The sequence below is a fragment of the Penaeus chinensis genome, chromosome 42 (genome assembly GCF_019202785.1).
Source record: "Penaeus chinensis breed Huanghai No. 1 chromosome 42, ASM1920278v2, whole genome shotgun sequence".
Classification (NCBI taxonomy): Eukaryota; Metazoa; Arthropoda; class Malacostraca; order Decapoda; family Penaeidae; genus Penaeus; species Penaeus chinensis.
Window position 1 is genome coordinate 6,570,649 of NC_061860.1, and position 15,000 is coordinate 6,585,648.

The 15,000-nt window shown below is 39.2% G+C and overlaps 2 protein-coding genes across 3 annotated transcripts in view; one reads left to right on the forward strand and one right to left on the reverse strand.

Annotated features, from left to right (window-relative positions):
• The window catches only part of LOC125047894 (dynein assembly factor with WDR repeat domains 1-like), a 14,812-nt gene extending 6,023 nt beyond the window's left edge, over window positions 1–8,789 (forward strand). The window contains exons 2-9 of the mRNA XM_047646441.1: window positions 175–375; window positions 2,286–2,408; window positions 3,375–3,529; window positions 6,283–6,412; window positions 6,758–6,926; window positions 7,060–7,214; window positions 7,790–8,048; window positions 8,528–8,789. Coding sequence (XP_047502397.1) covers window positions 175–375; window positions 2,286–2,408; window positions 3,375–3,529; window positions 6,283–6,412; window positions 6,758–6,926; window positions 7,060–7,214; window positions 7,790–8,048; window positions 8,528–8,647 — 1,312 coding nt within the window. The 3' untranslated portion in view covers window positions 8,648–8,789. The remainder of the gene's footprint in view (window positions 1–174; window positions 376–2,285; window positions 2,409–3,374; window positions 3,530–6,282; window positions 6,413–6,757; window positions 6,927–7,059; window positions 7,215–7,789; window positions 8,049–8,527) is intronic.
• Window positions 8,790–9,313: 524 nt separating this feature from the next.
• Window positions 9,314–14,593, reverse strand: LOC125047848 (PRKR-interacting protein 1 homolog). 2 transcript variants are annotated; one of them, XM_047646362.1, is made up of 4 exons: window positions 14,410–14,593; window positions 11,973–12,152; window positions 11,016–11,243; window positions 9,314–10,976 (listed from the first exon to the last, which is right to left on the reverse strand). In XM_047646362.1, the coding sequence occupies exons 1-4, from the start codon at window positions 14,512–14,514 to the stop codon at window positions 10,740–10,742; spliced, it is 750 nt and encodes a 249-aa protein (XP_047502318.1). In that variant the 5' UTR covers window positions 14,515–14,593; the 3' UTR covers window positions 9,314–10,739. The 2 variants fall into 2 exon arrangements, with proteins under 2 accessions (XP_047502318.1, XP_047502317.1); XM_047646361.1 differs by having other exon boundaries at window positions 9,314–11,243.
• Between the last annotated feature and the right edge of the window lie 407 nt (window positions 14,594–15,000).

Consider the following 15,000-nt stretch of genomic DNA (forward strand, 5'->3'; position numbering starts at 1 on the left):
ATAATAATAATCATTATACTATTATGTTAACTATTATCATTATAATATGCAAATTCAAATTGAATTGCTTTTTCCCCATCATTCGACCCAGCGTTTGGAAACATAACCGACCCTAAACCTTTACCAAACTCACTTAACAAAGCCTATTTTCCCCCTCTGTTTCCCGTCCCTCAGTTCGACCGTGGGCGACGTGGTGGAGCAGGTGATGACGCAGCATTCGTGTGTGGGCGGCCAGCGTGGGCGTCTGGAAAGGCTGGTAGGGCGGCTGGTGGCGGCCCTCAGAGCCTCCACGACCGCCGCCCACACGCGCCACAAGACTCTTCGCTCGCACATCCTGCCGCTGACCAATGTGGCTCTGAACAAGGACGCCTCCGTGTAAGGGGCCGGGGGAATGTGGGGTGGGGAGGGGGGTGTGTGGGTGTGGGTGGGTGGGGGTAGAGTATGTTAGTGTTGGTGGGTGAGGGTGGGGGTGGGGATGTGGGTGCAACCACTCTAAAATGTGTGTGTGTGTGTGTGTGTGTACACACACATGAATACATACATACATACATACATATATATATATATATATATATATATATATATATATATATATATATACATATACATACATACATACATACATACATACATACATACATACATAGTATTTAAATAAACTGTAAATATATATATATATATATATATATATATATATATATATATATATATGCACCATAGATTAGAAGGGCAAACAACTTAAATTCAGCTTCTATAGCATTCTGCACGATTAATGAAATTTAGCGAAGATAACTTTAAAAAAACAAACTAACGGCAGCACAAAAAACAAAATACAAAGGTATAAAACACGACCATAAAAATGATAATACCATGATGTTTCGAAAGTTTCATATCTTTTGAAACGTTATGATTTATTGACTTCCTATTTCTTTAAATGCTTGAGTTTCATTTCACTGATCAGCTTATTAATTTAGGATAGTCTGGGAGTTAATTGTAGCACGAAGAAAACCGCCCGGCATGCTAAAGTATCTGTAAATGTAAAACAAGTTTGTCGAGTGAAAGGTATGGATTGAGGGATCCTAACAGGCAGCGGGCAACTATATCACTTATAGTTTATAGTTTAATTCCTATACATATATATGTATGTATATATATATACATATATATATATATATATATATATATATATATATATATATATAACATGTTCAGTTTACACTTCCAACGTAAATATCATGTTCAGTTTACACTTACAACGTAAATATTATGTTCAGTTTACACTTTCTACGTAAATATCAGGTTCAGTTTACACTTTCTACGTAAATATCATGTTCAGTTTACACTTAAACCGTAAATATCATATTCATATATATCAACTTCAACTTATAGCCTACACATAAGTATCATTTAACTTCAAACCTTATACATAAAAATCATGTTCAGTTTATATCCTATAATTATGGCACATGGCTGACGCAGAATAGTCATAGAAACATATAACTAGACACAGTGACAAGCGCAGTGGTTCGTATTTTCTTTTACACTCGCGACCCCTTTCTCAAACCTCTGACACAGGCGCCACCGTGTGTTATTAATCAGCTGTTCTATCTATAATTTTTCCTATGTATTATTTTAGACTTAGAGAAAAAAAAAAAAAAATACACCACTTTTTATCTATCTGAAGACATAGTATATTCTTAGGACAACCCTAATAAAATTTTCAAAATACACTACAGGAGACAGCACGTACTCCCGAGGAGATTGGGTTAATATGAACACTATCGAACGCTTAGAAATCCAGATTACGATATTTTTGCCCACTCTCTTCTTCCATTTTTCCCCTCTTTCTTTCCCTCCTTTTCTCCCTCTTTATTTCCCTCCCTCATTTCCATCTTTCCCTCTCATTTACGGCCCCTTCTTCCCCTTTTCCCTCTCTTTTTCCTTCCTTTTCTCCCTCTCTCTTTCCCTTCTTTTATCCTTCTCTCTTTCCCTCCCTTTTTCCACCTTCTATCCTTCTCACTTAGACCCTCTTTCCTCCCTCTCTCCCTCTCTCCTTCCCTCCCTCTCTCCCTCTCTCCTTCCCTCCCTCTCTCCCTCTCTCTTTCCCTCCTGTATCCTTCTCTCCTTCCCTCCTTCTCTCCCTTCTCTCTTTCCCTCCTATATCATTCTCTCCTTCTCTCCTTCTCTCCTTCCCTCCCTTTCTCCCTCTCTCTTTCCCTCTTTTTATCCTTCTCGCCCTCTCACTGTACACAAACTGATATTCCTCTGTCTCTCCTCTGGGCCAGCTGTGCCACCGCCAGCTACGACCGTCAGTGCCGCCTGTGGTCGACCGAGAATGGCCAGTGCGTGGCCACGCTCAAGGGCCACTCGGATGTCGTGTTTGATGTCACCTTCGCCGGGAAGAATGAGTAAGGAATTAGGTTCTCTCGTCTTTGGGTCGTCTGTATCTTTGTGGGTGTTTTAAGTTTTGTTTGTATTTGTGTATTCCTTTGTCTACTTGGGGGAGTGTGCAGGTTTTCATGAAATTTAGATGATAAGTTTAAAGGTAATTGGTGTGTTATAACTCTCTCTCTCTCTCTCTCTCTCTCTCTCTCTCTCTCTCTCTCTCTCTCTCTCTCTCTCTCTCTCTCTCTCTCTCTCTCTCTCTCTCTCTCTATCTCGCTCTCTCTCTCGCCCCCCCCCCTCTCTCTCTATCTCTCTCGTTCCCTCTCTCTCTCTCTCTCTCTCCCCCTCTCTCTCTATCTATCTATATATCTATCTGTCTATCTATCTATCTATCTATCTTTCTTTCTCCTCTTCTTTCTTTCTCCTGTCGATCCATATCCCTCACTCCCTTTCACTTTCTCTCTCTTCTTCCTTCTATCCCTTTCTCTTTCCTCCCCCCCCCTCTCTCTCTCTCACTTACACCTCCTTATTCCCTCTTTCATTCTTTTTTTCTCCCTTTTTCCCTCCCTGCCTTCTATCTCTCTCTCTCTCTCTCTCTCTCTCTCTCTCTCTCTCTCTCTCTCTCTCTCTCTCTCTCTCTCTCTCTCTCTCTCTCTCTCTATCTATATCTCTCTCTCTTTTTCTATCTATCTATCTATCTATCTATCTATCTCTCTCTAACTCATACTCGCGCACGCTCTCTCTCTCTCTCTCTCTCTCTCTCTCTCTCTCTCTCTCTCTCTCTCTCTCTCTCTCTCTCTCTCTCTCTATCTATCTATCTCTCTCTCTCCATATCCCCCCCTCCTTCTCTCTCTCTCCTCTCTCCCCCCCTCTCTCTCTCTCTCTCCCCTCTCTCCCTCTATCTCTCCCCTCTCTCTCTCTATCTCCCTCTCTCTCTCTCTCCCTCTCTCCCCTAGCGAACTCGTAGCGACCTCCAGCTTCGACGGCAGCCTCAGGGTGTGGACCTCCCCCGAGGGCACTTGCGAACTGGCCCTGGAAGGACACGAGGGCCCGGTGGCCGTGGTCCGCCCGCTGGCCACCTCACGTCATCACCTGCTCACCGGGGGCATGGACACTTCGGCGAGGGTGTGGGACTTGCATATGGGTCAGTGGTAGGCGTGGGCTTGGTTGCGAGTCGTTGTGAGTGGTGGTGAGTGGTAGGCGTGGGTTTGGTTGTGAGTGGTGGTAGAAGTGGTGGTGAGTCGTAGGCGTGGGTTTGGTGGTGAGTGGTGGTAGAAGTGGTGGTGAGTGGTAGGCGTGGGTTTGGTTGCGAGTGGTGGTGAGTGGTGATGAGTGGTAGGCGTGGGTTTGGTTGTGAGTGGTGGTAGAAGTGGTGGTGAGTGGTAGGCGTTGGCTTGGTTGCGAGTGGTGGTGAGTGGTGGTGAGTGGTAGGCGTGGGTTTGGTTGTGAGTGGTGGTAGAAGTGGTGGTGAGTCGTAGGCGTGGGTTTGGTGGTGAGTGGTGGTAGAAGTGGTGGTGAGTGGTAGGCGTGGGTTTGGTTGCGAGTGGTGGTGAGTGGTGATGAGTGGTAGGCGTGGGTTTGGTTGTGAGTGGTGGTAGAAGTGGTGGTGAGTGGTAGGCGTGGGCTTGGTTGCGAGTGGTGGAGAGTGGTGGTGAGTGGTAGGCGTGGGTTTGGTTGTGAGTGGTGGTAGAAGTGGTGGTGAGTGGTAGGCGTGGGCTTGGTTGCGAGTGGTGGTGAGTGGTGGTGAGTGGTAGGCGTGGGTTTGGTTGTGAGTGGTGGTAGAAGTGGTGGTGAGTCGTAGGCGTGGGTTTGGTGGTGAGTGGTGGTAGAAGTGGTGGTGAGTGGTGGTAGAAGTGGTGGTGAGTGGTAGGCGTGGGTTTGGTTGCGAGTGGTGGTGAGTGGTGGTGAGTAGTGGGCGTGGGTTTGGTTGTGAGTGGTAGGAGTGGTGGTGAGTGGTAGTAGAAGTGGTGGTGAATGGTAGGCGTGGGTTTGGTTGTGAGTGGTGGTGAGTGGTGGTGAGTGGTAGGCGTGGGTTTGGTTGTGAGTGGTAGGAGTAGTGGTGAGTGGTAGGCGTGGGTTTGGTTGTGAGTGGTAGGAGTGGTGGTGAGTCGTAGGCGTGGGTTTGGTTGTGAGTGGTGGTGAGTGGTGGTGAGTGGTAGGCGTGGGTTTGGTTGTGAGTGGTGGTGAGTGGTAGGCGTGGGCTTGGTTGCGAGTGGTGGTGAGTGGTGATGAGTGGTAGGCGTGGGTTTGGTTGTGAGTGGTGGTAGGAATGGTGGTGAGTGGTAGGCGTGGGTTTGTTTGTGAGTGGTGGTGAGTGGTAGGCGTGGACTTGGTTGCGAGTGGTGGTGAGTGGTGATGAGTGGTAGGCGTGGGTTTGGTTGTGAGTGGTGGTAGGAATGGTGGTGAGTGGTAGGCGTGGGTTTGGTTGTGAGTGGTGGTGAGTGGTGATGAGGGGTAGGCGTGGGTTTGGTTGTGAGTGGTTGTGAGTGGTGGTGAGTGGTAGGCGTGGGCTTGGTTGCGAGTGCTGATGAGTGGTAGGCGTGGGCTTGGTTGCGAGTGCTGATGAGTGGTAGGCGTGGGCTTGGTTGTGAGTGGTGGTGAGTGGTAGGCGTGGGATTGGTTGCGAGTGGTGGTGAGTGGTGATGAGTGGTAGGCGTGGGTTTGGTTGTGAGTGGTGGTAGGAATGGTGGTGAGTGGTAGGCGTGGGTTTGGTTGTGAGTGGTGGTGAGTGGTGATGAGTGGTAGGCGTGGGTTTGGTTGTGAGTGGTGGTAGAAGTGGTGGTGAGTGGTAGGCGTGGACTTGGTTGCGAGTGGTGGTGAGTGGTGATGAGTGGTAGGCGTGGGCTTGGTTGCGAGTGCTGATGAGTGGTAGGCGTGGGCTTGGTTGCGAGTGCTGATGAGTGGTAGGCGTGGGTTTGGTTGTGAGTGGCGGTGAGTGGTGATGAGCGGTAAGATGGGTGTTGGTTGTGGTTGGTGTAGACTAGTGCTGGTAGGGAGTTGGACTGGTTGGTGTTAGTTGTGTTAGTATTTAGCACGACAAGTGGTAGTTGTAGTTGTAGTATTAACGTTAGTAGTGCTGGTCGGTGAACAAACGTTGGTAAACTGTAAATTAATTATGCGTAGTGTGTGTAGAATTATACACTAAGATACACTTGACAGGATGCTAAATTTTGTTGACAGGCTGACGGATTAGTGATGATATCTATTTTATAACTAGCAAGTAAGTCGTGACAATACAGTGAAATACAACGATGTTATTTAGACGCACAACATTCAGCCTGTTACCACTATCCTCTCAAGTGCATCAATTCCTGGCTCATTATAAAGAAGTGAAATATAAAGTTAATGAGTGCAAGTAATAAGTAGGATCTAGAATTAGTGAAGAATTGAATTTTAGATATAAGGTCGACAATATTCACAGGTGATTGTGTCATATAACGGGGGTGACCTAAATGATAAACGCAACCATAATTTGAGAAGTGAAAATGTCGACTTTTACCGTAGATTTATAATGTGAGGATTTTGGCTCTTTTTTAGCCTTTTTTTAAATTCTAATTACACACTCGAAACTAATGTAATTTCAGTGTATCATATATAAAGGGTGGGGGAGTTTGTAAATAAAGCACGATTGCTAGGTATAATAAGATATAAAAATGGAGGAACACACGTTTTTTTTCGTGAATTCTCCACCGAATAGTCATTCAGAAATGCAGAGGAAATGAACCATATATATATAAAATGTGACGAAATATGATATACCAATATAGAAATATAAGAATATATTCTTTCGAGAATCATTCCCTAGAATTAGTAGTCAGGAATAACAAACAGAGCATATCTGTATCATTCAACCATATTCATAACGACGCTACAATTAATAGAATTTTTTTTTTCCAGGAGAGAACACCGTGACACTGGCAGGTCACAAGGGTGCTGTGGTGGGGGTAGGGGGGGACAGGTCAGGTGAACTCCTGTACACAGCTTCCTTTGATGGCACTGTGAAACTATGGGACACACGCTCTTATATGTAAGTCAGAGATGGAGTGTATATGTTTTGCTTTTATTTTTTCGATAAGGGTGGAGCAGAAAGAGATTAAAGGGGGGGGGGGGAGAGAAGATTGTTGTGTGGTGTAGATTTTTAAGATTTTTTTTCTGAGATGATGGAGGGATAGTTTGTGTTTGTTATGGTGTTTTTGTTTGTTTGTTTGTATGATTCCTCTTTTTTCTGTGTTTTTTTTTCTGTCTCCTCCACGCCTGTCTGTTTGTCTGTCTGATTCTCCCCCTCTCTCTCTCTCTTTCTCTCTTTTTTTTTTATCTTTCTCTCTCCCATCCCTCCTCATATCATCCCCTCCTTACCCCCTCCTCCCCCCAGATGCAGCTCCACCCTCCAAGGTCACGAGGGCGAGGTCAACGGCGCTGACCTGAGCTGGTGTGGGCGATACCTGGCCTCGTGGGGAACGGACGCCGCTGCCCTCCTCTGGGACATCCGCCGGGTCGACCAGCCACTCCACGCCGTCCGCTACGATGCTGAGGTGTTGGATGTTGGATGTTGAATGTTCAGGGTTGTGTGTTGGATGTTGAATGTTTTATGTTCAATTCATTTCCGATTATATATATATATATATTTATTTATCCTTTAACTCTCATTTTCCCCACCATAACGCCCATGCCTAGGTGGTCGACGGCGCGTGGGACAGCTGTGGGCGGCGACTGGTGACAGGAAGCGTAGACAGAACAGCTCAGATTGTTAATATAAATTCACTTACAACTTCTCTCACGCTCTGTGGCCATAGAGGAGAAGTTTCGAAGGTGAGGGTTTATGTGGGAGGGATGGAAAGAGAGAGAAAGAGAGAGAAAGAGAGAGAGAGAGAGAGGGAGGGAGGGAGGGAGAGAGAGAGAGAGAGAGAGAGAGAGAGAGAGAGAGAGAGAGAGAGAGAGAGAGAGAGAGAGAGAGAGAGAGAGAGAGTAAGAGAGAGAGAGAGAGAGAGTAAGAGAGTAAGAGAGTAAGAGAGAGAGAGAGTAAGAGAGAGAGAGAGAGTAAGAGAGTAAGAGAGTAAGAGAGTAAGAGAGTAAGAGAGTAAGAGAGTAAGAGAGAGAGAGAGAGAGAGAGAGAGAGAGAGAGAGAGAGAGAGAGAGAGAGAGAGAGAGAGAGAGAGAGAGAGAGTGAGAGTGCGCACGTGTACGTACGTGTGCGTGTTTATTTTGGTTGCAGGTGTAAACATGGATGTATTTAGGAAGGATAGAAATTTTGTATCCGTGCATGTAAATTCACACTTAAAAGTGCGTTTTACATATGTACGACGCATAAGTGCATGTACTTTTATTAGAATAGCACATGTGTGCACAGCCACTTCATATCTTCCATTTACACACCTGTTCTCTTTCTCTCTTTCTCTTTGCACAGGTGTCTTTCAACCCAGCTGGAACAAGAGTCATTACGGCAGGTGAAGATTGTCGACTCAGAATCTGGGACGCGGAGAACGGAAACTGCATTCAGGCAAGAGTTTTTCCATTCGGGAAATCGGCATTACATGGTTGATTTTATTTTTACTGGCTGGGAGTCTTTTGACTCTTTTAAAGTTCGTAATATTGGATCAGCTGATATTCTAAGCTTGAAATTAGTTCCTCTTGACTTTTCTTTTGATCCTTTGGACACCATAGAAGTCAGATGACATGCAGATACACATATTCTAAAGCTGGAAATTTTGTGAAATAACAACAAATAGGAAACAATTACTTGACTGATTTTTTATTATTAATATTTTTTAAAGAATTCGATAAGCATTTCTTTTTTTTATGAATCCAGACTTCCCTAAGCTTCCATGGCTAGCTATGTTATCAATACCCTGTGGTTTCCTCCTCCCCTTCCCTTCAGGTCTAAGCATGCAATTATATGTTTTCCTTTAATTCTTTTTTTTTTAAATCTCAAAATTAGGTAAATGATTGAATATCACCAGAGTATACTTGTTTTTTCCTTCATTCACTGCTTTGGGTAGTTAGTAAATCAACCACTTAAAGCTTCAGCTGATATGCATATATCTAGGTTATATCACTTCTGTATTATCCTTCAATTAACAAGCATTAATCTAGGTTATAAATCTACAGTGCAGTGGTTCAACTAAAATCTAAATATTAATTCCAGAGTCTACTGGGCCACGACCGGGAGATTTTCTCAATGGCTGTGAGTTACTCTGGTGACGTCATCATAACAGGGAGCCGAGACAATACATGTGTTCTGTGGAAACGTATTACTGGAAACTAAATTATCAAAATAATAGATTTGGTTTAAATCATTGGAAGTAACCTTTTTTTTTATGTTTTTCCTCTGACAGATGGTTCATATTTACATCAAGCTTCTTCTATTTTACTTACACACACACACACACACACACACACACACACACACACACACACACACACACACACACACACACACACACACACACACACACACAGACACACAGAAACACAGACACACACACACACACACACACACACACACACACACACACACACACACACACACACACACACACACACACACACACACACACACACACACACACACACACACACACACACACACACACACACACACACACACACACACAAGCATAATTTTTTTTTCATTAGGTATATATTCTAATTCTTACAATAAACTTTCCTTATTATAATGATCTTACTATATATCCATATATCTGTACTTTTAATGTTAGCTATATATATTTTTTGCAGATATATAAAGATATGCCTTTACTTAATGGTCAAATTGAAGGCCAGCTGTCTTTCATGGTAAAACTCTCATCCTATTTTTAATAAATTGGTGTATTTTCTATGTGTATTAATTCATCCATAAAGAGTATGTCATGCAAATTAAAACAAAAAAAGTAAAATAAAGGGAGATGGTCCATAATGAAGACTTAATATGAAAAGAATCCCTTGTATTGTAATAATTTTCTTGCATTGTAAATTATCTACAATCTGCAGAGTCTGAAATAAAATGCTTAGTTCAACACAACAACGACAACTATAAACTTGTAACTGCTCTCTCTGATAAGGATTAAAATTCACTCGGCACATGTAAAGACAGAGAGAGAAAAAAAATTAATCCAATTTGAGCACATTATCTGCAACTAGGATTCAAATTGTTTCAAAAGACATTACTCAATTACTCATAACTGAATGATCATTGTCATATTTTACAGAAGTTCCTTGTTCATATGACGTAGCAGTCGTGCAAATACAACACCAAGTGTCTTCTTTTTGTATGAGTAGACTGGGTTATGTAAGTTTGATTAGCATAATCCTAGTTAGATGGTCCTTTTGTCATGGCTCGTGCAATTCTTTGTAACCCACATTTTATCCAGCTAACAGCAAAAAAAAGATGCAGGACATTCTCATCTTAGGCAAAAAAGATTTTTTAAAAAAAGTAAAAAAGTATATATTTGTGTGTGTGTGTGTGTGTGTGTGTGTGTGTGTGTGTGTGTGTGTGTGTGTGTGTGTGTGTGTGTGTGTGTATGTGTGTGTGTGTGTGTGTTCAGAATAGTGATTGCAGAATATCTAATTTCAACAAATAATGAGGTTTCTTCTTTATATGCATTTCATATCCCATTCAATAACCAGACGTTATTTAACCTATTGGCATATTAATCAGTTTTGTTTACACATCGATTCCTTCTATTGCTCAGTCACTAAGGAGTCAGTTAGTAAGCATACTTGACCTCAGTTATATACTCCATTCCTTTTCAGTAAAATGTTTTTATCTCTATTACTGTTGCTATCATTCTATTACCATTATAATTATTATAATTTATCAATTTTCTTATAATCATCATCATCATCATTGTCATTATTTCTACGTAACAAACACTAACAATAATACTAATAATAATAATAAAAAAACAATCTTTCTCCCTAAAAATTCACGTAAGAGGCTAAACCAGTGCGGTAAAGTAGGCTTAGGAATTGACTCCTTGGTGACTAGGTGTTAGTGAAGCCATCTATGTGTAACAAGATTGATTACACAAAACTACAGTTGACAGGGTATGTACACATGTCCTCCTGGCTTCAACAAGTTCAACTGATTCTTTGATGCAGAATTTTCTTTTAAATGGTGAGGATTTAAAAAAAAAAATTGTTTTGAGGGGATGACACCTTGTTTTCTTTTTCTTTTCTTTCTTTCTTTCTTTTTTTCCTTGGTCTTTTCAATGAAGCCATGTTAATGAGGAATACCAAAATCAATTTATCTTATTATTTTCATTTTATTAGTTTTCTTTATTTTTCTTTTTTAACAAAAACATTCATTCACCTTAACAAATTTGTTATGAGTCTCCTTTATATTTCTGCATAACTGTTCATTTCTCACCTTTTTCATCATCTTTCTCTAATCTCTCACTTCTTTGCTCCTTGCTTTCTTCTCTTGTGTCACCTATTCCTTCCCCATCCTTTTTTTGGTGTTTCTTACTATCGTTATTCTCATCTTCCTTCTCTCTGTCTCTCTTTCCCTTCACTCCTTCCCCTTCCTTCAACCTCTCTTCCTTATCTTTATCATCTTCTTCCCTCACTCTCTCTTCCTTCTCCTTCTCCTTCTCCTTCTCCTTCTCCTTCTCCTTCTCCTTCTCCTTCTCCTCCTCCTCCTCCTCCTTCTCTTCCTCTTCCTCCTCTTCTTCGCTGCTTTCCGAGGACGAGCTCTGTTTTTCGACTGTTATTCCCTTCTTTTTCATCTCCTTCAGCTTTTGTCTCTTTGCTGCCTGTTTCTCTTTCTGCCGTTGCCTCTTCGCTCTTTTCTTGGCTGTTTTAGCTTCTAAAGCACGACGATTCTCCTCAATTTTATCATGGTATACATCGTTCAGATTATCCTGGAGGTTGGAGTAATAGTAATAATTTTAGAGTAACAGTGAAGATGATAGTAATAGAAATACTGTATTCAGAAAAATAATATAATTAATAGTAATAATAGTAATAATAGTAATAATAATAATAGTAATAGTAATAATAATAATAAAAAAAATAACACACACATACACAAACAAACGAACACACACACACACACACACACAAAGGAGAATTAATTTTAATAAAAAATGATTAGAGAATTGTAAAAGAAAGTAAGAAAAACAAAAGAATTTACTTTTCTTTAAACTTTACCAAATGGATAATACAATCATATATGATATAAAGCAACTGTTGTGAAAAGTTTGGGTGGCAATGAATAATCTAAAACAGCAAAATTCATAATTTGATGCTTGGAAGAAACTTAAGCCTAATAATAAACCAAGAACTACATGATTTAAAAAAGTGGAAATGTTATCAAAATTGAATTGAGATTCAGGAACTTCCAAGTTTGTATTATGAAACTTTCTCTTTACCTGATGAAAAATTTACATTGGAAGCCATAACGAGGTAAAGGAGGGACAGAGGGACAGGGGGATGGACAGACGGACAGACAGACAGACAGACAGACAGAGACAGACAGACATATAAACCCCAAATTCATAATTCAATTGCATTTTATATAGCTAGATAAATTCACCAGCCTCTACCAACACATTGAGATAATGCTTGAAGTTTTATCTCTAGAGTCTCACCTTGTCCTTCATCTGGTTGAGGAATTCTTGACGTGCGTACTCCCTGCGCCGGATGTGCCGATAGACGTGAAATTCGCCACTGCCAGCTCCCGCGCTTGAGCCCATAACATTGCGCACAAACTCGGCTGGGTCGGAGAACTTCTTGTCTTTTGGTCGATCGGGAATGAATGCAAGTTTTTCCTGTAAAGACGTGGAGAATAAACTAACAATAATAGGCAATACAATGTGTAACTGTCCCATAGCAGAAATAGAGAATGTTTAAAAAAAAAAAGTCCTTATTTTGCAAGATTAGGATTAAGTTTAGGAGTAATCTGATTAAAGTTGGGGTTTCTGTTGACTAATTTCAATGACACTATGATAGGCTAGGCTTAGTAGAGGCCATATAACATAGGATTTATGATAGCAGCCATTGGAATATGGAAAAAGTCAACTTATTATTTATAATAATAATAATAATAATAATAATAATAATAATAATAATAATAATAATAATAAAAGTAATAATAATAATAATAATGATAATAATAATAATAATAATAATAATAATAATTATAATAATAATAATAATAATAATAATAATAATAATAAAAGTAATAATAATAATAATAATAATAATGATAATAATAATAATAATAATAATAATAATAATAATAATAATAATAATAATAATAATAATAATAACAATATATATATTTTCTTGGGGGGGTGTGCATTTTGGTTTTATCTTGTTTTTATTCTTGTTCAGCCAGATTGACTGAATTCATTTTCCTGTCCTTTTAATTATTTGCCTTGATCAGCATATATTAAAGAAAAAAGAAAAGAAAAAGAAAGAAAGAAAGAAACAAAAAAGAAAAAGAAAGAAAGAGAGAAAGATAGAAAAAACTTAAATATTATAACTATGTATGCTTTCAAATTTTTTTCTTCTTTTTGCAAAATTAGATACTGATGTCAGAGAGCATAATTTTGAAATCTGTAAATATTATTTTGAATAATAATTATAATAATAATAATAATAATAATAATAATATTAATAATAATAATAATGATAATAATAATAATGGTAATAATAATGATAATAATAATAATAATAATAATAATAATAATAATAATAATAAAAAATTATTAATAATAATAAAAAAAATAAAAAAAAAAATAATAATAACAATAACAAATTTAATAATAATAACAACAACAACAATAATATTAATAATAATAATAATAATAAAAGGCATGCTCCTTTTGTCTGTTTGCTTACATTCACAAAGTGGTTTATCTAATTGCTGAAAGCTTTCAGATATGAATAAAAGCATGTTATTCTGTCAATCAGACAGATCCAGAGAATGTATAGATTTTCACTGAACTGATTCAAAAATGAAGGCAGAGGAGAGAGAGAGAGAGAGAGAGAGAGAGAGAGAGAGAGAGAGAGAGAGAGAGAGAGAGAGAGAGAGAGAGAGAGAGAGAGAGAGAGAGAGATATACAGTGGTTATATTTCTTTTTTACTTTTAGTGTAGTATATTCATAACATATAAAGTAATAATATTTCTTCAAACTCAATTATATATCTTGGTGTCTAGACAGAAGATTTGTTTTCATGCCCCTGGTTCCTCTTATTAAATCACCAATGCTAATCACTGTGACAATTAAGTTTCTCAAAGGGTATGACCGACTCTCTGGTGCAAGAATTAAGCTGATACATGCAGACTTCCCATTCATTTCTCAGTAACTGAATGGCACAGACTAACAAACCATTATTTTGGAAACAAAATAGCTTGCTCTAGTTCCTAATTTGAAGATAAATCACCAGGGAGGTCTACTTTCACCATACATTTATATTGCAAAGGCAAGTATAAGATATTTAGAATATCTGGTAACTTTTCTGAAAATTAGCAAATGATTGTTCAACCCAAAGCAGCTATAGAAGTAAAAAACTCCTCATTACTTATCTGGCTCTTTTCTATCCAAATCTAATTCAAACTATGTGATCTATGATGGAAGGACTACCATCTGTTACAAGAGAACTAGCATTGATACCTAAATGGACAATAATTAACCAAGTGGTAAAACAACCCCATCTTGCCTAAGGAAATGTGGCATGGGTTTCTCAGCCTTTGCCAAAGTGCCAATGGGAGTAGTTACCAAAGTGGTTGGTGTGGAAACCAGAAGCTGTTGCGTATTAATAAGAATTACTGATATATATATATATATATACTTTTATAAATATGAATGTAGGGGAATTACTTACATGAATAATACTAATAATAACAATTCGGTAAACACAACAATAATTACAATCATAACCATTAAAATAAAATCTAGGCAATTAATTCAAATATAACAAAGGCATCAAAGACAACAGAAATAATCAAACCAAACTATAAAAAACTCATGAAAAGTTATATATAAATAAAAAAGTTTCCATTTATAACAACATCCTCACCGCATTTTTCATCAACTTCTCCAACTTGAGTCTCTGGAGGTCCGTCGCATTTCTAACCACGGTGACTTGGCTTTCCGAAGACCCCTTCTTCTCCGTATCAGACATTTTTCTTCTATATGAGGCTTCCCGGCCCTTCCAGAAAGCCTTAGAAAATTAATTTCCGGATCCGCGTGATGCAATAACAAATCCGTAAACAAGACTGAGGAATCATCGGTGTTGCGGGGAAGAATAGGCACGTTGGGTTTGTTTTGATTAGAGGTAAATATCTGTGTATATATTATGGAGATTTATTTAGCACCACTGATATGATGGTTGAAAGGCTAAAGTGATAGTGATATAAAGGATTTATTTGTGTATAATATGCATGCATCATTTTAATTTGGAACTTACGGGATCAGTAATGATACAATCCGTAAAGTCTTGTATACAAAATAGACTAATTAAATTCGTCGTAATTTAAGAAACCTGAACCCCAAAAAAATAATCTAAGAGCTTTATCTAAAACAATACACCGAGAAAACCTAAACAAAAATAATCATGAAGGCAGAGTGTCTATTCTTCTGGCAGAATCAAGAGACATAAATAAGCTCG

Coding starts and splice junctions, on each gene's coding strand:
- LOC125047848 (XM_047646361.1), bottom strand. CDS start 14,514: ATGTCTGATACGGAGAAGAAGGGGTCTTCGGAAAGCCAAGTCACCGTG. Junction 12,153..14,409: donor AGAAGTTGATGAAAAATGCG/GTGAGGATGTTG, acceptor ACGTCTTTACAG/GAAAAACTTGCATTCATTCC. Junction 11,244..11,972: donor TCAACCAGATGAAGGACAAG/GTGAGACTCTAG, acceptor TCCAACCTCCAG/GATAATCTGAACGATGTATA.